Raw genomic sequence first — 23381 nt, 5'->3', positions numbered from 1 at the left:
CAGAAAATGTCCGAAATCAAGGCACAGAGCGGTGATCCGGCACGGAAATACCGGATAAATGCGACATAGCACATCACCAGTATTCACAATCAATGCTGATTTGCCATGGTTTTGGCAAGGCCATGTCAATGCCAGGCAACTTGTAGCGAGGTTATGCCGCAGACTTCTTCACTTACTTTCCAAAAGTCCAAGGCCAAGCGTGATGCCCTCCACTTGGTCGGTATGATCTGCCCTCGTATCTAGCCAATTTAGAGTTGCAACCCGGGAAATCGGTCTTGCGACACGTAGCCGTAGCCATAAGTGCCGAGGCTACTCTGATCACCTTCCTATTGCTCCATTGAGGCAAATCCAGTTGCTCTCCAATCCTGGATAGGTAGCTGAGGGCAAACGCTGGGGACACAGTAGTATCTTCAGGCAGGTCTAATTCATGTTTTCAGGGTCACATCGCTGATACACAGACCGAACAGGAAGCTCGACTCTCCGTGATCACTTTGGATAACAGGCTCCTAGAAACAATCACCTGGAAGCTCGTTTCATTGTTGGGACAGATAGGAGTATAAAGACAGGAGTATAAATTCAGGATCATGGTCCCCCGAAATGTGAAAAGTCTCCAAGGCAGATTATACCAGGCTCAGCTCAAACGCCTGTGCAGGTCAGGAAGCCAACTACGGCGTTTTATATCTACTCATATATACTATTGAATCAGCATGAAGTCTGCAGCCATTCTGGGCCTCACTGGCCTGGCTGCCAACGTTCTGGCACATCCTCAACGATACCATGCCACCGAGGTCTCTCTTGGTAAGCGAGGCGTTGACTTGAGCAAGTTCCGCATGCCAGGATCCTCAGAATACACAGTCTCAACACAGGCCGAGTCAGACCCAGCTATCAGCAACATCCAGAAGCGAGGAGACTACGTCAGTGCTGCCACCCAGCTGGTCAAGACTGTCCTCCCCAACGCCGAGTTCCGTGTTGTTGACGATCACTATGTCGACATCGATGGCCTTGCCCACGTCAACTTTAAGCAGACTGTCCACGGCCTTGACATCGACAATGCTGATTTCAACGTCAACGTCAACCCTGACGGCACCATCTTCTCTTACGGAAACAGCTTCTACAAGGGCGAGATGCCTTCTGAGAGCCCCATCCAAAAGCGTGGATTTACCGATCCCCTCAACGCTCTGAAGGGTGTTGTCGATATCCTTGAGCTCCCTGTCAATCCCACCGATGCCACGGCGGAGGCTAAGGAAGGTGCTGAGACTTACACCTTCAAAGGCACCTCGGGTGCCGTCAGTGATCCCGAGGCCAAGCTGGTTTACCTCACAAAGGAGGATGGCTCCCTAGCATTGGCCTGGCGAGTCGAGACTGATGTCATGGACAACTGGCTGTTGACCTATATTGATGCCGACAACAGCAAGGACGTTCACGGCGTTGTCGACTACGTCTCTGACTTTGCCACGTTGCAGGTCTATCCCTGGACTATCAACGACCCTACTGAAGGCGATCGCTCCGTCCAGACCGACCCATGGAACGTCAATGCCTCTCCATTCACGTGGTTCGGCGATGGCGTCCAGAACTACACCACGCTCTGGGGCAACAATGCCGTTGCCCAGACCAACCATGATGGCCACAACAACATCAACGACTTTGCCAAAAGCTACCGCCCGACTTCCTCCAATCGCACGTTTGAGTACAGCTATTCCCCTGCCCAGTCCAACAAGGACGAGTACCAGGATGCCTCCATCACTCAGTTGTTCTACACTTCCAACACCTATCACGACTTGCTTTACACCTTGGGCTTCAACGAGGCCGCCGGTAACTTCCAGACCAATAACAACGGCAAGGGAGGCAAGGGCAATGACTTTGTCGTCCTCAACTCTCAGGACGGCAACGGTACCAACAATGCCAACTTTGCCACGCCTCCTGACGGCGCCCGCGCCCGCATGAGAATGTTCATGTGGACAAAGGCCAACCCCCAGCGCGACTGCGCCCTCGACTCCGACGTCGTTATCCACGAGTACACCCACGGCCTGTCCACCCGTCTGACCGGCGGCCCTGCCAACTCGGCCTGCCTCAACGCCCTCGAGTCCGGAGGCATGGGCGAGGGCTGGTCCGACTTCATGGCCGTTGCCGTCCTCGCCAAGGCCAACGACACGCGCGCCAGGGACTTTACCGTCGGCACTTGGATTAACAATAGCCCCAGGGGCATCCGATCCCGCCCCTACTCCACCAACATCAAGACCAACCCCTACACGTACGCCGCCGCCAACGAGAAGAACGAGGTCCACGCCATGGGCGAGATCTGGGCCAACACCCTCTACGAGGTCTTCTGGAACCTTGTTGACGAGCACGGCATCACCGCGGACAAGTACCCTGCCTTTGATGACAAGGGCGTCCCCACGGATGGTCGCTTCCTCGCCATGAAGCTCGTCATTGGCGGCCTGGCTATCCAGCCCTGCAAACCCAACATGGTTTCTGCCCGGGACGCCATCCTCGACGCCGACAAGAGGCTCACTGGCGCCGCCAATAGATGCTTGCTCTGGAAGGGCTTTGCCAAGCGTGGCCTCGGCGAAAAGGCCAAGTACAACGGTGGTCGCAACCGCGTCGAGGACTTCACCGTCCCGGCCGGTTGCTAAAAAGCGCACGTCATGTCCTGAGTCTGCTGCGCCGGGGGTCGCAGAGGGCAATGTCGTTGGTGAGCAAGGAAGCATTTCTGTCTGCGAGTGTGAGCGGATTTATTGCGCAGCATTGGGAGAGGCGCGAGGTTTCGGTGTGCGGTTAAGGGGGCGCAGGCCGCGTGAATTCGAACAGATGAAGAGACCGGTGCGTCTGACGAGGATTATGGACTCTGTATATTTTCCCCACCCTCAAAGGTATATAAACATCAATATGTATATATATATGGCTGAGACGATATGATCTGCGTATAGGCCGTGACATGATGCAATGTCTGGATGAGCGTTTTGGACAACTTGAGCTTCTTTCAATGCATCGGCCATGGCGAGCTATGTATTTGTCCTGTAAAGTCATGAATCCCTTCATCACCACTCACAAGGTACAAAGTATACGTGCAAAAAAAAAAGAAATCACACCGCATGATTCATCACCCCGTTCCGTATGCTGATAAAACAAAAAAAGGAAATTATATTATGCCTACCTTCGAGTAATTTTATTGCCTGACAACCTCTTTCTTCTGAAACTTGCTCAATAGATTCCCCAACTTCTTCCACTTTGCCATGGGACTTGCGACCTCGTCCGCACCGACTAACCTCCTCACAAGGATATTATACAGCCCGCCAAAGGCAAGTGCAATAGCCGTCGATGTGAAGATAATCACGTTGTACGGCATGCTAAAGTCCGGCGTGGGCAGGTATAGGAGTAAGCTCGTCGTACGGAGATTCATAACTTGGGGCTCAAGAGTGCGAATCACGGCCGCTGCGACGTCAAAGCCGCGATTGGCATCTGGCGGGTACTCTGTATACCGCAAGATGGCCTTTTCAAAGTCATATGTGAGGAAAACAGTGCATCTCGGTGGGATGCGCATCAGCAGCTCGAGCTGGGTGCCGCGGGAGCGGTCCAGCGCAGGACGGTAATGGATCTGCTTGATGAGTTCGGAGGAATTGGTCGTCGGAGCAGCCGAAGATGAAATACGGGTTGACAAAGTGTGTAGGTAGATGCGCATGAACCAGGGGAGAGATTCAAGATAGACGAATTCGACTTCTACGGTGTTGGGGTTGGTGAGGATGGCTTGGACGCCGCCGTGTTCCTGGCCGTGGCCAGTGAAGCTGCGCTCTGCGTAGAGGAGGGGCTGTACGGGTTCGACGAGTTCCTTTGCTGCTTCCTCGGGGGTCTTGGCTTCGGATTTGGGGAGCACAAGAGCGAATTCGCTTTGGGGTGGGATTGTGTAGCATCTGGACGTGCCATTCTTATCCTTGATTTCGGTGGACCCTTCGGAAGCGTAGACGACTCGTGAATCGGGGACTTGGAGGCACACGGGAGGTACTTGCGCGTCGGCAAGAGGACATGTGCCTTTCATGGGACGGCCAAAGATTTGAGAAAGCGTCCAGTCTTGGCCGTTGAGGTGGTCCGCTGGGAAGCAATGATCATCGTCGTGGTAGGACTTGGAGGTGTCGCAGACTAGTTCGTGAGTAGGAGGCGGTCTTGGGATAGGGTTGTCTGCACATATGGTTAGTCTATGTAAGGAGTTGTGTCGTGTTCTTGCAGTGACATACCCCTTGGCCTCTTGGATCGGTTGACGTCCATAACCGTGTCAATCGTCTGCTCCATCTGCAGCACACAATCGCCGCTCTTGTCACAAATGGGCTTCACGTCGATTGCCATGCTCTGAAATGATGAATCGAACAACTTGTGACCATCCAATAGACTTGCAATGCCTGCCTTCCCATGACATGGCAACAACTTCAGAAAAGGCGTCAAGTTCTCCGTACACACCACCTCATGAGGCAGAACGCCATGTAACAATCGCGTCTTGGCCAACGTCTCGCTCGAATGATGACCCTCTGGCTGAAATGAAAGAGCTGGTCGTACAGTTCTCGTCCCGTCAATGAAGTTGAGACTGGCGCAAAACAACCCTGAAAGGGCATTCGTCAAGGTCAGCCAATTCTCATCTGCTTGTTGGTCGGTTTCAGCATCCATCCACGCCCACAACTCAACACCAGTGCCGCCCTCCTTTGTGCCGTCCCAAGGTCGTGCCCCCCATGTCTCTGCATCCCACCGTCCCAATGTGAACCGCAGATGGAGCTCTCGTGTGCCCGCATACTCGAGGATCTGGCCGAGTGACCGGGGGAACAATCGGAAGTTGTGCGCCTCAAAGTCGGCTATGGACGTATTTGATTTGAAATTAAAGCTTGCAAGAAGCTGGGAGAGTGGCAATGGGCGCAATGTGAGTAGCTCGTGGTAGTCGGCGGCGGCGGCGAGTCCGGGGACAAGAGATGCCAGTAAAGGCGTCAGACAAGGACGCATCTCGCGAATCTTGTATGTATCTATGTAACGACGAAGGCGAGGCTGGGTTGAAATGGCTAAACAAAAAAAAAAGGGAATAAAAGGAAATTAATTAATACAGATAGTCAAAGAATGGAACTATCTGTGCGGTTGCAGTAACATGGACATGTCGCGTATATCGCGCCAAGTTTATGAGAGTTGAGGGTCCCGGTCAAGAAAGTATCACGACTCTAATAAAGTTGGAGATGCTGACAGGCGACATGGAGCAACTGGACATTATTGATTGCTTAATCCTGGGCTCGAGCTCGAGGGGTGGCTTGACCTGGGCAGGAACGTGGATCCCTGGCAGGCGGTGAGATGGGGCAGAACATCCAGTCTACCAGAGACTGAGGCAGCTCCGAAGAGAGGGCTCACCAGTGGCCACAAATATCATATCAATACCGTCGGCCAAGCTCGCGCCTCGCACTGCTGTACATAATAATCCATCTGTTGCGAATCCAGCAATCATGGCCGCCGAGCAAAGAAAGCTCCTCGAGCAGCTCATGGGCCACCAGTCCACCTCGCGCGCCGCTCAACTCTCCCTCACAGATCCCAAAGTTTGCCGGTCCTATCTTGTAGGCACCTGTCCGCACGACCTCTTCACCAACACAAAGCAGGACCTGGGCCAGTGTCCAAAGGTGCACTCTGAACAGTTGAAAGCCGAGTACGAGGCCTTGTCGGATCGGGAGAAGCAAAGATATGGATTCGATTACGATTACATGCGCGACCTGCAAAAGTACATTGACGATTGCAATCGGCGAATCGACGCGGCGCAAAAGAGGCTCGAGAAGACGCCTGATGAGATCCGACAAACAAATGTTTTGGTATTATGCCTCCATCCTAATCTGCGTTGCATGTGTTGGGAGCGCCACAATGCTGACCATGGCAATAGCTGAAAACCATCTCTGAGCTTTCGGCCTCAATAGCCAACGGCCAACTGGAGATCGAAGTCCTCGCTTCCATGAACGAAGTCTCCCGCGCCGTCGATGAGAATTTCCGCATCAAACAGACCATGCAGCTAAAAATCGAAAAGGAAAAAGAGCTCAAGGCGCTGTCCGATACCTCTGGCCCCTCTGGCCACCAGAAGCTGCAAGTGTGCGATGTCTGTGGCGCATATCTAAGTAGGTTAGATAACGATCGCCGGCTAGCGGATCACTTTTATGGCAAGATGCATTTGGGGTATGCGTCTATGCGGAAGACGTACGATGCGTTCCCGAGGGAGTTGAAGAGTAGGCAGAGACAGGGTATGATGGATGGGGATGACGGTCCCGGAGGAGGGATGGGAGGACCTAGGGGCCCGAGGGCTGGAGGCTATAGGAGCGGAAGGGGAGGCCGACGGTGGTGAAGGGTATGCGACTGCGATGGGGGATCGTCTTTTTGTCTATGAGCAATCTTGTAGCAGACCAGGGTGTTTGGCGTTTAAGAGGCGAATATTGTTACATTTGTTGCGCTTACGGAGTAGATTACTTTGCTGGGGTTTCATGGGCGAGTCGCATATCAACTCTGGCGTTACCTGAAGAAGATGCATTCAGGGAGGAAAATACCCTTCGATATAGGAGATTCATTGTACTTGGACCAACTTGAGCTCGTGCGTATCGGCCGTGAAGCGAGTGATGAGAGAATTTTCGGCTTGATATGCCAACTGCTTTTGGGCTGGTCCCGCAAGCGATTCACATATTCATGCATGTTATGTTTTGCCGCTTCTGATTACATCTATCCAATTGCTCCCGCCCATCACGCATCCTTTTGTTCTTTTGCTCTCCCAGCATAGAGGTAGGTATCCAAATCATACATGTGTCATAACACTTTTACCCATGTCCCATAATTGCCCACTCATTCTATTGTGCCTGTGATCTCTGTCCCATAGCAGCTATGATTCCCCTTGCTGCCTAATCTCATCCAGGGCCTCCATCTCATCGTCCCATTTGCCGCCAGCAGGAGGTGGTGATGGTAAGGTCGGGATAGAGGCTGGTGCGGCTTTTGGAGGGTATGCGACGGGCGCGACCGGTCCAGTTGGCTTCCTGGTTCCATCTGAGGGCAGTGCTGGGAAATCTTCCACAGTTAGAGAAGGTGCCGGTGCACTGCTGTCATTTGGTTTCGGCGCTGAGCCATCGAACCCTCCTCGACCACCGCCTCGTCCGCGACCGCCTCCACGTCCACCGCGTCCCCTTCCCCTGCTGCGCTGCCGGTCATCCAGGAAGCGGTCCACGTCGGGTTGATCGTCTACTTCTCGGGAATATCGACTTCCTGCGAGACCGCCACGCTTCGTGCCTCTGATACCGCCGTTGGCTCCCTTAAAAACCCTTCTGGCTTCTTCCTCCAGAATGGCCTCCTTGCCCTCGTCCCAGCCACCTTCCTTCATACCCATGGCTTTGAGCTTGCGCTCACGATTCTTTGCACGTTCATCATCGAGCTTGCGTTTCTCCTCTTCTCCCCGGCGTCTTCGTTCCGCTTCTTCTGCTCTGCGCTTGCGGGCTTCTTCCATGCCCCTGGCATACGCCTGAGCATGCTGTTGCTCGTCCTTTTCGGCTCTCTCGAACTGGCGTGTCTTTTCTGCTGACAGCAGTTTCATCTTTTCCATCTTGGCGGCAAGTTCCTCCTCAGTGAGTTTCTGACGCGGGTTGGCGCCGGATTGAAGCCGTGCTTCTGCATTCGCAGCTGTATTCTGTGGAGGGGCGTGAGATTTCTTATCCTTGGCAGGAGCTGTGGGCGCATTGGGTGGTGGAGTGCTGTCCTTTTCCTTGTCGCCTTTGGTATCCTTTTCTCTTTCCTGGCCCTGTTCCTTGTCTTTAGATTCCTTGTGTGGCGCAGATGATTTAGTTGCTGCTGGTGGCGGCGGCGTAGACTGCTGCCTCATGTTCAAGTTTCCCTTGCGAGCGAAGCGTGATGAGGACAAGTTGCCGCCCTTGAACTGGGGCTGGGTCTGTGGTTGTGTCTGTGACGGTGACTGCGATGGTGACGGCGACGGGGACGGCGCATTGTTGTTCGAGGCTTGAGCGGGTGGCGACGACTTCGTGGGCCTGGATTGTCTTGCTTGTGCAGGCTCTGGAGCTACAGGCACACCAGAAGCAACAGGCGAGGGTTCCTGAATGTACTGCGTTTCTTCCTGGACCACGATGGGCTCGCTGTCGACGGGCTCGAAGTCGTCGTAGAAGAGGTCATCATCGGTTCGGCCGCCGAACTGGTCCTCCATTGTAAACAAGCTGCAGCGAACTTGCAGTGACACCAATGCGGAGTGCAGTGCAAGGTATTCTCGCAAAAGAGGCGATAAACAAAGGGAGAACCGAGTTGGTGTCTCAGGCTTGGATGCCACGCAGAGGTGGTTGTTGCTACCCCGGTCAAGTCGTAGTGGTGGTAGTAGTAGAAGGTTGGCAGAAAAGTGGCAGCAGAGTGTGGGGTCCAACCAGTTGACATGTCAAGTCTGGTCTACCTGGTCGAATGGCCGAAAATGCCAAAGTGGTGAGCCACAATTTGTCGCAGAAGGGTCTGGTCACTGGTGTCGATTAACTCATTGGGTCCCCGCACGGATTATTGAACTTGCAGGCCACATCGTTGTCACCCATGTACAACGAAATCCTCCTCGTGAATCCGGATTGGGCGCAACATTCTGATCTAGACACACGTTTGTCTGAATGTGCTTTGCGTCTGGTAACATGCTTTCAGCAAGTATAACGAGGGATTCCATGTCCCAACCATCATTCCTTGCGCTCCTTACCTCCTTCGCCTGTGTTTCTAAATCCCAAGCTCTATCACAGAGTGGCGTTTCTTGCCACTGAATCCGTCAGTAGCAGGCACCATCGTTGTCTAAACTCAGGCGAGGACAAGTCCAAGTTGAAAGTTGGCACAAAATGTGTCTTGAGCAAAGATTCATGCTCATGAAATTTGAACGCCGCCCATGTTGTGTGCGGGACAGGCAACTTCAGATGGAAGAAGTCGCCGATGGCTAGGTGCTTTGTACTCCGTGTCGACATCTCATGTGTATACATGGACTAGCTGCGACCTAGTGAGGAAATCAGCACAGGCTCTCACAGTGCATATAAGATTCAACACTGGCATCATGTTCTCTGCCGCTCCCAACAGTCTAGAATTACTCCGTCAACTCGCAACTTGGAGGTCACGCCTGTTCAATAATATGTATTCAAGGCAAGCTGATAACAGAACCCCCTCAAAGCGCGACCGAACGATGCGATGGAAAACTCCCTGGGTCATCTATTTCCGGAAGAAACGGGCTGTGAGCCTCAGTTATCCTGCTTACCTCTCAGGATCATAACTCGCAAATCGAGCCGGTGCGAAATCCCACTCCTCAATCGCAACGCCAACTGAAGTGTCGATCCTGAAAAGGATACGTCTCTAGCCGCGCTCTACCGAACTTATGAGTACATTGTTGTTGACCAATATATTGAAACTCGTAATGAGATCGAGGCGTTCAGGTACCACTCAACTTGGCCGTCTTCGATGCCCCCGACTCGCATGTAACGCTATGCCTGCCTTGCCTCCATACCAGGGCTCTTGTGCTCCGCCTTCAACAGGAGGATTGGATCACGGATACCTCGTGACGCATCTCCAATCTACACCCAGGACATGGTCCACGAGCGGCAGTCGGGGGAGCCGCGGTACGAAAAGGAGCCCGTCTGGGTTGACCCCGGCGCCCAAGACGCTTGTAATTCCACCTTGGGATAATGACGGGCGCAACTTTATTCCTTTGGATTCCTTTGCTGACTATAGGGCATCCCGGGATTTCTCCAGGAAAACTACTCTTATATGGCAGCCGCACATCCATTTTATTTCAGGAGAAGCTGAGCATACTACTACTATAGTACGATCCACTCCGCTACTATTCTATGTATTGCAAAATAGCTCCTAGCACCTTGTGCATGAGCTACCCGTTTGCTGGCAAGTTACATTCTATTGAGCAGGACTACGCACGCCGGGTTGTCGACTGGCGTGCGTACGCCCAATAGTGCGCCTCGTCCAATTCTCGCAATCTCTCATCTCCCGAAGCGTTGTTGAATTGCTCACACCACTGTCGAATATTTTGCTTCTGAAAATTTCAGAATCCCCTCATTTGGAAATACTCGTGTAGGTACACCATTGCCTCTGCCGGGTCATATATTTCAAGCGTCCCGTGTCGGAAATCACCAGGGTACTCTCGTAACGATCAGAGCCGAAGTAGGCAGGCACGCACTGATATGCTCGAAATCAGTGCCGTCTTGACCTACAATGCGTCTGGTTCACCAGGCTGAAAGTCATCGCAATGGAGTAGAAAGGGGCCAGTGTCTTCAATTGGAATTTTTAGAGAAGCGTCATAAGATGGTGTCTTGAAGAAGGGTACCTTTGCTTGAGCGATGGCTGCACTGTCTGCAAGATTCAGTTGCATACAAGGCTTGGTGAGATGCTCAGTTGCAGAAGAACAAATATAAATGCTGGTCCGATAGCAATGAATGAATGATGGCTCTGCTTATGAGAAGCCCAAGGTTGCTACAAGCTCATTTATGATGTAGGTAAGTGGTCTCTACTGAACAGACAAGTGTTGATATGTCATCCTCTCCGAGACAGCTCCAAGACGCTGGAAAGTTAGTCGGGGTGGTTGAAGCATGTAACCTGCAACTCGACATTATTCTTGTTAAGTGTTGTAGCTATAACATCTTGATTAAAAATTACTCTACCTTGACCCGTTTCTGCTGGCGTTTTAAAGATACTAGTCAATACCAGTGGGCTTCCAACAAAATTCACGATGATGAACGTTTCCAGCTGGTGCAGAGATGCCGTATTCCTTCCAAGTTGGTAGAAATCTTGGGTATCCTGTCTATTATGGGTACGTTGTCTTCGAGGAGACCTTCATCAATCAGTAACCCCTAAACCCGGCAGTAGCTTCAATATTGCTAAGCTTGAATCGGTCCCTCAACCTGCTTTCAACGGCCTGAGCCAACTCCTCCTCGCTGGTCACAAATTCACCATCGTACATGCCACAGGCAGCCTGAACATTTCCGCGTTTCGCATAGCCCGGCATTGCGCAGGCTATAACTTTTCCCGACCGGACATGCATACCCAATTCCAGCAGGCTGACTGGCGCCAGAGTGCTCTCATGGAAGAAGACCACGACGATATCAGCTTGCTCTTGCAGGTGTAGCTCCCATCTGATTTGCCTCATCCAGCGAATGTCGGAGAAGTCTTCTGTCCAGGTAGAGTCCCAGTTCTTGTTGGTCGGGTCGAGGAACGTGACGGGGTACTGAGAGAGACGATTGATGAGTTTTTGACGCCAGTCGCCGTCTGGCGTTGGCGTTGTGGTTCCGGCGAGGAATATGAGAGGCTTGACCATGTGGCCAGGCCATTCTGGAGCCTGGATGACCGTTGCTATCATGTTGAGAGTTGTCCTCGGCGTCTCTGTGCCGATGGACGCCGTCGATGCTGGGTGAATCGTTGCTGTCTCACGGCGGAGCTGGTAGCCTACGGATACGCGTGTAAGTGCTCATCATGGATCACTGGGACGAATTCGCTCCTAATGGACAAGTTGGAGTATTCACAAGAGTTATACTCGTGTTCAACCTCATGCACCTGCGTACGCGTGCAACGCCGTCAAGCTGCGAAAGCTGTCTCGTGGTATTTCCAAAGTGTGCATATGAGCGAGCCGAGATGCAACCCGACATCAATTGGCGAGTTGTACAAAGCACAGGGATGAAAAGAAGTCGTGTTTCATTCCGAGCTGTAGCTGGAAACTGATGAAGTCATGTGGACTTGGCCTAAATCTCGAAGCTTGGCCGCGTGTGTTCCAATCAAGTCGAACCATGACCCTCCATCCTCAAAAGCTACCCCTCAACCTCCTCATCGAACCTGCAACTCGAGCCATCTTCATGTCGACGCTGACTTTCCTATAATTTATTCTCATCTCCCCTCCTGAGGCCGTGACCGTGTCATCCCGTCTTGAATCCACGTCACGCGAGATACTTCGCCATTATAACAACTTGCACCAACTGGCACTGTGTACTCGCCCATGAATTAATAGCCAATCTGTCTCGCGAAAAGCAGCTGTTCCATGTGCACCCCAAATTCCCTCCCGGTTCCAACTTACACAATTCTCAGTGGCCCCTAGTCATATACAGTTCTTCACAGTAGACATGCCGCTTCCACCATCTCATCCAAGCTCCCTCCCGGACTGGAGCAATGTCCACGTCGTCCATCGCAACACTCTCCCACCCCGAAGCAACTTCTACCTCTACGACACCGAAGCAGCCGCGCTCACGAGGGACGTTGGTAAAGCCAAAGCGCAATGTCTCTCTGGGAAATGGAAGTTCCACTGGTCCAAGTCACCATTCGACGGGCCGCGCGACTTTTACAAGTCGGACTTCAAGGACACCTCTTTCAAGGATATAGTCGTCCCGGGAATGTGGCAACTCCAAGGATTCGGAAAGGGTCCGCACTACACCAATATCCTGTATCCGTGGCCGGTAGATCCGCCCAATGTTTCGTACCAGGAGAACGAGTGTGGTCGATACGTGACCTCGTTCGAGGTTGATGGGTCGTTTGCAAATCACCAGCTGCGGCTGCGATTCGAAGGGGTAGATTCCTCATTCACAGTATGGCTTAATGGGAAGGAAGTTGGGTATTCGCAGGGCTCTCGGAATCCTAGTGAGTTCGACGTGACGGAGCATATTCAAATCGGCCGAGAGAATCGCCTGGCCGTGGAAGTGTACCAGCGCTGCGACGGGAGCTACATTGAGGACCAAGATGAGTGGTGGCTCAGCGGCATTTTCAGAGACGTTTACCTCCATGCCTTTCCCAAAGTACACCCCGTCGACTTCCACGTCGTCACAGACTTGGACGACAGATTCGAGAATGCAACGCTGCGCGTCAAAGTCGACGTCAGCGCGTCTTGTGCCGTCCAACTGAAGCTCCTTGATGCTACGACGCACGAGCAAGTTGTCGCGAATACAATCAAGGTTTCCAGCTCGGATGAGTTCGAACTTGACGTCCCAAACCCGCACAAATGGACCGCGGAGACGCCGTACCTATACACCCTGGTGCTCAACTTTCTTGACGGCACCAAGTGCAGTCTGGTTCACCGCGTCGGATTTCGAAAGACGGGCTTGATAGACGGGGTATTCTGCATCAACGGGAGTCCCGTCAAGCTCCGAGGCGTCAACCGGCACGAGCACCACCCGGACCATGGTCGTGCAGTGCCGTACGACTTTATGCGTCGGGACCTGCTCATCATGAAGCAGTACAACATCAATGCCATTCGCACATCCCACCAGATAAACGACCCGCGTTTGTACGACGTGGCTGACGAACTGGGCCTTTGGATCCTCGACGAAGCGGACTTGGAGTGTCATGGTTTCGGGGCAGTGGGCGGCGACGCGGCGAGCTACACCTCTGATAATCCTGCTTGGAAAGAGCAGTATGTCGATCGAGCACGACAGATGGTTGCCCGAGATAAGAACCACGCGTGCGTCATCATGTGGTCGCTTGGGAATGAATCATTCTATGGACGAAATCACCAGGCCATGTACGACGTTATCAAGTCCATGGATAATACCCGGCTGGTTCATTATGAGGGTGATTGGAACGCGCAGACGGCGGACATATATAGTCGCATGTATCCTGATGTCGACTATGTCGAGTCAGTTGCCAAAGAACGCGACTGGAAGAAACCACTAGTGCTTTGCGAATTTTTGCATTCCATGGGCAACTCGGAGGGCAATGCCAAGGAGTATATTGATTTGTTTTACAAGCATCCAAGGCTGATGGGCGGCTTTGTATGGGAATGGGCCAATCATGTAAGGGCTCATCCACGGCTGTTGTAGTTCAAAAGCTGGCATTGCTAATACTAAGCAGGGTCTTCGAACCAAGACTAAAGATGGGGAGGAGTTTGTGGCGTATGGTGGCGACTTTGGAGACGAACCTAACGATTACAACTTTGTCATGGACGGTTTATTGTACTCTGAGCATACGGTGAGTTCCAATATTGCCGAGTATGCCAAGTCGATCGAGCCGGTTCAAACACTGTCACTACATCACCACAACATTACAGTTGCGAATCGTTATGACTTTCTAGCGCTAGATCATTTGTTCGCAACTTGGTCTATCGTTTCTGACGGGAAAGAATTTGCAGGTGGCCGAGTCAAAATACCTACAGGTAAGGAGGGCATTCTTTAAAAAAAATGATTTGAAGAAAAAAAGAGCAAACGGAATGGTGGGAGAAAAGGGGGAAACAGGGCATATCATTTCAAACGCAATGCTAATATACACGTCGCGTCCTAGGTATAAGCCCACATACGGAGGCTGTTGTGACGGCCGAGGGGTTTCACAACGGAATGTTGAAAGAGGTGCATGGCGAAGCGTATTTGCAACTCAAATTTCAAATGAAACACGAGACAAATTGGGCACCTGCTAATCACCAAGTTGCCACCGGAGAGCTCCGGGTGTCGCGACCGTTGTCTGTCAATGCTATTCAGTCTATTGAGCCGCCGATGCCGAAATCAACCTTGCAAATGGCGTCAGACTCGCATGTTAACATTTCTTCTGCGTCCGGGAGCTCAACATGGGCTATAGACACGGCGACAGGCACCCTTGTAAGTTGGAAACGTAGAGACAATCCCACTCCTGAAATAATCAGCCAGCCCATTACCATGGACTTTTATCGTGCTTTGACGGACAACGATCGCGGCGGCCATGGGCGAGAGTGGATAGACAGCAGACTGCATCAAACATCTACGCATGTCAAGCAGGTTCAATTCCGCGAAGTCCAGGATGGCATTACGGTGGAAATAAAACAGAGGATCGCCCCTCCTGCTCTTCTGTGGGCGGTTGACACCATATGGACGTATCACTTCCGAGGAGAGTCGCTCGCCATCAATGTCAAAGGAAAGCCACACGGCTTGGGTCTGCCATCGACATTTGCACGGATCGGTATCACCCTGGGCCTTGCTGGGGCAGACCGAGCGAAATGGTGGGGCCGCGGCCCGGGCGAGTCATATCGAGATAAAAAATACTCCCAATTATTCGGAAATTGGGAGTCGACTGTTGACCATCTGTGGGTTGATTACGAGTTTCCTCAGGACGGTGGGAACAGGACCGACGTTCGTTGGGTTGAGATTCTCGGGCCCACGGGGCGTCTTCTGAGGGCCAATTTTGGCGATCTAGATGGTGCAAGCTTTTCAGCCATGCATTACTCAACAAAGGATATTGACAGCTGCACGCATCCGTATGAGCTGCACAAGCGGAAACGCGACGACACGGTTGTAAGACTTGACTGGGTACACCATGGGTTGGGTACTGGCTCGTGCGGCCCATGGACTCTGCCGCGGTATTCGTTGAAAACTGATCATGAGTTCAGTTTCGATATTCTTTTGGACTAATTGTAGGGTCGATAGGTAGGGCGACTCAACTTTCGGAAGCGCGATATAGAAGGGTCACATCCAGCCTGCAGAACTTGAGCGACCAATGTACACGTGAATAATGATAAACAGTTTGACCTTTACATACCAACTAGTAAGACATACATGTGGCCTGTATAGTATAGCATCGTAAAGTCTTAACTATTGCCAAGACCTATAACATGTCAATGATTAGGCCATACTTCTGTGAGCAACGAACCTGCGAGGACATTCTTCAGAGAAACCGGGAACGTAGTGACGCAGGGAGAAAAGTACATTGGGTACTGTTTGTCTCCGTTTCGTTTACTATTAATAAATTATAACTTATCACTTCTGTAGCCAGTGATAGAACATGAGCATGCAAAGTCCCTGACTAAGCGGACGCTGAGGCAGATCGACAAGGATAAGGTCATCAAGTCAAGCCCAGCGCGTTTTCAGCCACTGGCATTTCACGGAGCACAAAGGTCAGAGCAGAATCATAGGCATTCTGACCCGCAAGGACCATGGCCTGGCCCAAGATGTGTGCTTCGTACATAAAGAGGGACTGCCGAATCTCCCGTTCCCAAGGAAATGGTAGACCTTGAATTTTCTTTGATCTGAAATCTTGATTGGAAATCACCACGAGACGGCGAGATGACGGCCGCCAAAACGACATCCGACTCCGAGTCTGCCTGGGTGTCAGGTGGAGGCTGTGGCGGCTGTGACAGAATTCGATTTGAAGAAGCAAGAGGCCGAGAACAGCGACCGGTCGTAGCTGTGGATGAGAAAAATCTGCCTGGCAATGTATTCGGTGAGTTTATTCAGATGATCTTTATGTCACGTTCCAGTATCACCAGAGAAAGGAGCGGTGTGGTTTGGAGTCGCAAGCAACTGGGGCCACGTTGAAACCAAGAATCAGTTGTGACTGGCCTCCTGCAATAGTCAGTGGCTCGGCTCCTTCCTCAGGCTGCGGCTAAGTCAACCGGTGCCGGATAGCGGGAGACAGGGGGGGCAAGAGCTGTCAAAAAGACGGCACCTGGGGCCATACATCTGGAAGGAGCTTCTTGCCCCGCCGACTTCGCACCTTGTGGGGTGGGCCAATGCCACGCCATTGAATTGACGCCATCGCAACTTTGAAGAGTCACTTGTTAACTTTACCTTCCTCTGATTCCTTTTCCCTTCCCTCACCTTTTAGTCCTGGTCTCTTTTCAATTCAAACTCCTCAGGCAGCCCATCGCATAGAAATTTGAACGCCGTCTCCCCTGTATCTTATCGATTCATATTTAATTGAACTCGAGGAGGAAGCTGTCGTTGGACAGAAGCTTTGGAATGCGATCAAGGCCCCGACCACCTCCGTCACAGCCAAGCTAACCAGAGAGCTGTGTCGCTGCATCTAGCAACCATGGCCTCTATTGGAGCACAGGAATCTCTCTCGTCCTCAGTTTCAAACGCTCTGGAAACACCCGAAACCACGAAAGAGACCCCCAAGCTTATGCATAGTCTCGAACACAACAGCACAGTCCTCGCCGTCGCCGTCAGCTCGAAGCACGACTCCATATACGCAGGCACTCAAGATGGCGAAATTGTTGTATGGTCCCTGGATACGTTCCATCAGCTTCGCCAAGTCCAAGCACATAAGAGATGTATTCTGTCGCTGTTTCTTTCTCCCGATTCGTCGCTCCTTTTCTCCAGCGCTGGTGATGCCGTCATAAACGTCTGGTGTCCCAAGACTCTGCGTCGCCTCTACGAGATATACGGCGTGCACGATGTTGGCGATATTTTCTGCACTGCTTACAGCGCACAGCACGACACACTCTATATTGGAGCCCAGAATACGACCATACAATGGGTGGGACTTGGTGATGTTTCCAGGAGGGCATCCCCGGACTCACAAAGTCATCCAGACCGAAGAAGTCATCGATTCTTCGACTCAAAGGCTGTTGGAGGTGGTACTACACCGAGAAGAAGCGAAGATCGATGGGCTCTCATACCCCGAGCACAGGCTGTTCTTGAGATTGACAGCGGAAGCATCCGTCACTTTGCGCACTATGGCTACGTATACTGCATGCTGATGGCACAAGGTCCAACAGTTGAAGTGGATGCAGATGATGATGTTCTTATTTCGGGCGGTGGCGATGGTACCATCAAGCTCTGGAGCTTGACTGGGTCAAATAGGAACGGCCGTGGTCATGCCGACCAAGATGACGGTGGCATCGAGGAAATTATGACGTTAGGCACTGATGATGCGGAGTCAGTTCTATCAATTGCCCTTGACGGCTCATTCCTATATGCTGGGAAGCTCGATGGCATAGTAGAGCTATGGGATTTGGACACAACTCAGAGGCTAAGGGTGATTAAAGCCCCTGGAGGAGACGTCATGTCACTACAAATGGGATGGGGATGCCTCTGGGCTGGTTCAACCAACGGATGGGCTAGTGTAAGTAGTCTCTTTTATTTCGGGGCTAAACTGGTATTCTAACAGCGGCACAGAAATACAGCACAGCGCATTACTGTGCTCATGGCCATGTATCATCCGGACATGTCAGTCAAAAGTACCAGTGTCTTGGAAAGTGGAAAGCGCATCAGGGCAAGATCCTAGCTTCTGCAATTACCACACATAAGTCGGAGCCATATTACATTACCGGCGCGAATGACAACGACATTGCAATATGGTCCGTCAAGGACTTGACGTCTCTGAAACCGAGCCCTGCAGAGAAGAGCAACGACTTGCTGCTATCAACACTGAGTGACTTCGTCTCTTACAAAACTGTGTCATCTCGATCTGAATACGCTGAGGATTGCCGCCGAGGCGCCACTTTTCTAGGGTCACTCTTCAAACGCCTAGGTGGCCACGTCGAAATGCTTAGCACCGAAAAGGCCCACAACCCAGTTGTTTATGCCAAATTCTCGGGCAAGAAGGAGGCCTTGGAACAACGCAAACGTATACTGTTCTACGGACATTACGATGTGGTGCCAGCCGATGGTAAGAAAGGCAAGTGGACCACGGACCCATTCACCGCCACCGGGATCAGCGGCTTCCTTTACGGTCGTGGAGTGAGTGACAACAAAGGGCCTATTATTGCGGCATTGTATGCAGTGACAGATCTTATGCAAGCACAGCAGCTAGAAAACGATGTCATCTTTCTGATTGAAGGCGAAGAGGAATTTGGCTCTCGAGGTTTCGAAGAAGCTGTGCAACGGAACAAGGAGCTTATTGGGCATGTGGACTATATCCTACTGGCCAATAGCTATTGGCTCAACGATGAAGTCCCATGCTTAACGTATGGGCTTCGTGGTGTGCTTCATGCCACCATTTGCGTTGACTCTCCTCGGCCTGACATTCATTCTGGAGTGGACGGATCTCATCTATCCGATGAACCGTTAAGTGATCTAACTTGTGTTCTATCCAAACTGAAAGGTCCTGGAAACAGAATTCAAATTCCAGGATTCTACGATGGCATTCCACCTGTTACGCCTGAAGAGGAAGCGCGATATGACGAGATTGCCTCCATCATGGTACATCATCAATCGCAGGCTGTGTCTGAAGAAAAGCTCAAACAGTCGCTCATGGCAAGATGGCGGGAGCCTAACCTCACCATCCACCGATATAAAGTATCTGGGCCAGATGGAAGCCTCGTTAGTAGCCATGCTAGCTCGCACATCAGCCTACGATTGGTGCCTGGACAAGAAGTTGAGGACGTTTCCAAGGCGATGTCATGGTTCCTGCGTCGCGAGTTTGGGCTCCTCGAGTCTCAGAACAGACTCAGCATTAATATTGATAACAAGGCCGAACCATGGCTGGGAGACCCTACCAACGAGATATTCCGCACTCTGGGACAAGCTATCGTTGAAGCGTGGCCAGACTGCTTTGACCGGAGCGATTCTCCTGGTGGAAATGTGCAGGCTTCCTCGGTAGCGAAGTCATCAAAGCCACGGCAGCCACTCTATATTCGCGAAGGCGGTTCTATCCCGGCCATTCGATTCTTGGAAAAGGAATTCGGTGCACCCGCAGCACATTTACCCTGCGGCCGTGCTAGTGACTCTGCTCACTTGGACAATGAGCGCATGAGCGTTGTTAACTTGTTAAAGGCGAGGGAGATCTTTGGCAAGGTCTTTGCACGACTGTAATGCAATGGAAATGCCAAACTATCTTTGCACTTGGTGGAGGGAGAAATGAGCGAGTACCCGACGTATTTGTTCATTTCCTCCCCCCCCCTCCTTTTTTTTTTGTTCGTTACCAGGCAGCTATAGACGGGAACAATGGGGTCAAGGTTCAACTGGGATAGATAGGTCAGCGTTTATTAGTCAAACTGATTATAATGAGATAAAGCGTTGTCATTGAGTTCGTTCCTATTGAGAGTGGCCAAAGGTTGAGTCAAGCTTGTTGCCGTGTTACGAGCATCTTGTGTACACAAATGAGCACAGCTGATTCAGTAACTGCTTGATTAGAGGAGGAATAGATGCTGCACGCGTGCAACACGACTCGAAAACTACAAGATGATCCCAAAAAAAAAAAAAAAAAACGCCATCACAGTCCTGCATCAGACGCCAACAAATCCTTCAAATGCCTGTCAAAGGCAATCCTGCCCCTGACAAGCCCACCACCGTCTTTCACTCTTTCACCATTATTGCCATCTCCGTAACGGCGGCGTTCTCCAAAGCCCATCTTGGCACCGCTCTCGTGTCTGGGTGTTGGCCATGCCCAATCTCCACTGCCGCCCTGCCTCCAGAAGTAAATCGTGCTGAAGCCACCGTCCATCACCCCTCCCTCCGGGATCTCAGACTGCAGATATTCCCCATCCCTTTGAATGTGTTAAGGTCCATTTTTCGTACCGAGCTAGGGTTCTGGCCAATAGAAAAAATCGCATTAAGAGGTATAAAGCCCCACTAAGAAATATTATGATAATAGAAGTACCAGTAATTTCCAAGTTTACAAAGAGCTACATTGCACTTATTACAGCCAGACCTCTAAATGTATTATATTTTTTGTATTTTTTACTATACTATATTGTATTATATTATATTATAATATAATATAATATAATACATAAATAAAATACCTATAAATATATTATTAGAATATTTAATAATAAATTTTAAAAAATATATAATAATAATAGATTTTTTTCTTATTATAATAATATAAAAATTATACTTAAAAGTCTACGTATTAATAAAATATTTCACTTTAAAAATAAAATAAATATAAAATATTATATAACTTTTTATATAAAATAAATTAAAGAATAAGGTTTTTTTTAAGCTTTATAAAGATATTATATTATATAAATTAAGTAAATATTTTTTAAATAATTTTTTTTACTTATATTATATATAAAAACTAAAAAATATATAATATATATTAATTATTTTAAAAATATTATTAAATAAGAAATAAAAATATATATATAATATAAGATACTTTTATAATAATATATCCTTAATAATATATATTCTTTTTATTTTTCCTTTATTTATTACTAATTTAAATTATTTATTATATTTTATATTTTAAATATTCTTATTAATATAATATAAATTATATATAAATTATATATTATAAAATTCTTTAGCTTTTTTTATATTTATTCATATATTTTATAATTATAAAATACTTATATATACTTATATATATTATAATATATATATATATATATATATATATTAAAAATAAATTCTATAACTTTTATTATACTATATATTTAATCTATTATAACTCTATGAAAAAAACGAATTTTATTATAAAATTAATATCATTTAAAAGCTTATAATCTTAGTTATTTAAAAATAATATTTTTATTTATTTTTAATTAATAATTATAGAGATATTATATATAGTATTTAGTAGTGTAAAGAAAGTAGAGTATTTAAGTTACCCCGCGTAACCCTACTTTAATAAAAACGCTATATTATATAAACTAGAATATCTCTATTAATAATAGATTAAAATAAATAAAAATAGAATTAATTAATAGCTTTTAAAAAGCTTTATCTTTATATATTAGGTGTATCTTTATAAGTTTAATATTATAAAAGTTATATTAACTTAAAGTTTAAAAATGTAAATACTTTTTATAGTATATATATGTATATTTTAGGTGAAGAAACGCCTTAACGTAATATAATAGAAAGCCCTTTATATATTATAATTACACTAGTATATTCTATTATTTTATAATAGTTATATTTTATCTTATAAATTTTTCATTAGTTTTTATATGAATATACACGTTTTAAGGGTAAGTTAAGCATTAAAAAAATGCCTTAAATTTAAGGTTTTTATAATATCTTTTATTATATTTAAACTTTATATATTAACTATATTATCCCTCTTTAAAGTTTAAAATTCTCTTTTTTTATACTAATACTTTAACACCTATAACTTAACTAATATCTTACTTTTAATAAAACTTTTTTTTTCACTAAATAACCCTATTTTTAGGGTATATAGTAATTACTTTTTTTACCTTAAAACCCTATCTTATTTATTATTAAAAATAGCTGAAAATCCCTTTAATTTTAAACCTAATTTATCTATGAATAATAACTCTATTACGAGTCTTTTAACGCTAAATTAATATTAAAATAACCCTAAAAATAATAAGAGCTATTAATTTAGTTTAAAATTATATATCTTTTAATATAATCTCTTTAATTTTTAATTATTAGAGATTAATTTTAATAAAGAAAGATTAATTCATTATTTTTACACTTAATAAGACTATTTATTTACTTCTTATAGTAAAGTAAAGCGTTTTTAGTCTTTTAATAGTATTATATATTATAAAAAAAAATATTCTTCTATTATAACCTTAAAAAACGAAGAAAATTCTAAATTAACGTGTAAGTTATTAACTTATTATCTTTAAACTATTCTTTTAATATATTGATATAATATTAATATTATATTATAATACTTTAAAGATATTAATTACTAAGTTACTAATATATAGTGCCTATTGATACGGAATTACCTTTATTATTTGAAATATTAGCTTAATCTAGTATATCTAGTAGTAAAAGAGGCAATAAAAGACCTAGAAATAATACTATTATTAGTGAATTTTCTAAGGATACTACTCTTATACTAGCTATTAAGTTTATGCTTTAAAATAACCTATCTTTTACTACTATTACTAGTAAAAGCTTTAAAAAGTTAATAAGCTATTATAATAAGTAAGTTTAAAATATTATATTATATATTTTATTATAATATTAAGATTAACTTATTTTAGTTAAGATACTAGCTTTTTTCACTATTAGAATATACTTTTTTATATAGATATTTTATATTTAAAGATAAAGAAGAATATAATTAATATAATTTAAAGTTAAGTTAATAAATTAGGTTATATATCTATTCAACTTAATATTTGGACTTTTATTAATTTTAAATCTTATTTAAGAGTTATAGCTAATTAGCTAAACTTTAAATTTAATTTAAAATACTATTTAATTAATTAGTTTATTATTTTTATTATTTTTTCTTATTTTTATTACATAATATTATATTATTATTTAACTTTTTAAACTAATTATATATAGGATTTAAATATTTACCTAATACTTATACTAAAAGTTCTATTAATCTTTATTTTAATTAATTATTATTAGAATATAATATAAAACCAGAAAAAATATTAAGGTAAGTTAATTATAAGGTTATTTTATAATATTTCATTAACTTATTTTAAATTATAGTTTTACTAGAGATAATAGCTTTAATAATAACACTTTTCTTACCTCTTTTTTAAACTTTTATACGAAAAAAAACCTAAAACCTTTTAATATTCGTTATATAGCTTATATTTTAAATATTATTTTTAAAGATATTATATTTACGTTTATTACTAAATTAATAACATTTAAAAATATTAAAAAATACAAAAATAGTAAGCTTTTATACTTTTTAATAGAAGAATTTAATTAATTATTATCTGAAAAATAAAAACAATTTTTTAATTTACTTCTAGGTATTTTAAGTTTTTTTTTATTATATTTATATATATTTTAAGCTAATTATTATATAGG

The 23381-nt window shown here is 46.7% G+C and overlaps 6 protein-coding genes across 6 annotated transcripts; 4 read left to right on the top strand and 2 right to left on the bottom strand.

The window, feature by feature from the left end:
• Window positions 1-561: 561 nt before the first annotated feature.
• Window positions 562-2633, top strand: J3458_000297 (uncharacterized protein; the record flags this gene model as incomplete). The annotated part of the gene is made up of 1 exon (XM_007811495.2): window positions 562-2633. The coding sequence occupies exon 1, from the start codon at window positions 708-710 to the stop codon at window positions 2631-2633; it is 1926 nt and encodes a 641-aa protein (XP_007809686.2). The 5' UTR covers window positions 562-707.
• Window positions 1670-5217, bottom strand: GPI16_1 (Subunit of the glycosylphosphatidylinositol transamidase complex-like protein). The gene is made up of 2 exons (XM_007811494.2): window positions 4230-5217; window positions 1670-4173 (listed from the first exon to the last, which is right to left on the bottom strand). Exons 1-2 carry the CDS (start codon window positions 4978-4980, stop codon window positions 3167-3169), a joined length of 1758 nt encoding a protein of 585 aa, XP_007809685.1. The 5' UTR covers window positions 4981-5217; the 3' UTR covers window positions 1670-3166.
• Window positions 5218-5405: 188 nt separating this feature from the next.
• On the bottom strand, window positions 5406-8346 carry J3458_000294 (uncharacterized protein). The gene has a single exon (XM_007811492.2). It carries the CDS (start codon window positions 8189-8191, stop codon window positions 6869-6871), a length of 1323 nt encoding a protein of 440 aa, XP_007809683.1. The 5' UTR covers window positions 8192-8346; the 3' UTR covers window positions 5406-6868.
• On the top strand, window positions 5466-6343 carry LUC7_1 (splicing factor; the record flags this gene model as incomplete). The annotated part of the gene is made up of 2 exons (XM_007811493.1): window positions 5466-5822; window positions 5891-6343. 2 exons carry the CDS (start codon window positions 5466-5468, stop codon window positions 6341-6343), a joined length of 810 nt encoding a protein of 269 aa, XP_007809684.1.
• A 3452-nt stretch (window positions 8347-11798) lies between the features above and the next one.
• Window positions 11799-15353, top strand: J3458_000293 (uncharacterized protein; the record flags this gene model as incomplete). The annotated part of the gene is made up of 3 exons (XM_066116054.1): window positions 11799-13772; window positions 13831-14131; window positions 14257-15353. The coding sequence occupies exons 1-3, from the start codon at window positions 12114-12116 to the stop codon at window positions 15351-15353; spliced, it is 3057 nt and encodes a 1018-aa protein (XP_065977935.1). The 5' UTR covers window positions 11799-12113.
• On the top strand, window positions 13660-19683 carry J3458_000292 (uncharacterized protein). The gene is made up of 4 exons (XM_066116053.1): window positions 13660-13772; window positions 13831-14131; window positions 14257-17787; window positions 17841-19683. The coding sequence occupies exons 3-4, from the start codon at window positions 16753-16755 to the stop codon at window positions 19476-19478; spliced, it is 2673 nt and encodes an 890-aa protein (XP_065977934.1). The 5' UTR covers window positions 13660-13772; window positions 13831-14131; window positions 14257-16752; the 3' UTR covers window positions 19479-19683.
• Window positions 19684-23381: the final 3698 nt, after the last annotated feature.

The sequence above is a fragment of the Metarhizium acridum genome (genome assembly GCF_019434415.1).
Source record: "Metarhizium acridum strain ARSEF 324 chromosome Unknown scaffold_1, whole genome shotgun sequence".
Lineage (NCBI taxonomy): Eukaryota > Fungi > Ascomycota > Sordariomycetes > Hypocreales > Clavicipitaceae > Metarhizium > Metarhizium acridum.
This window is presented reverse-complemented; position numbering and strand designations above follow the sequence as displayed.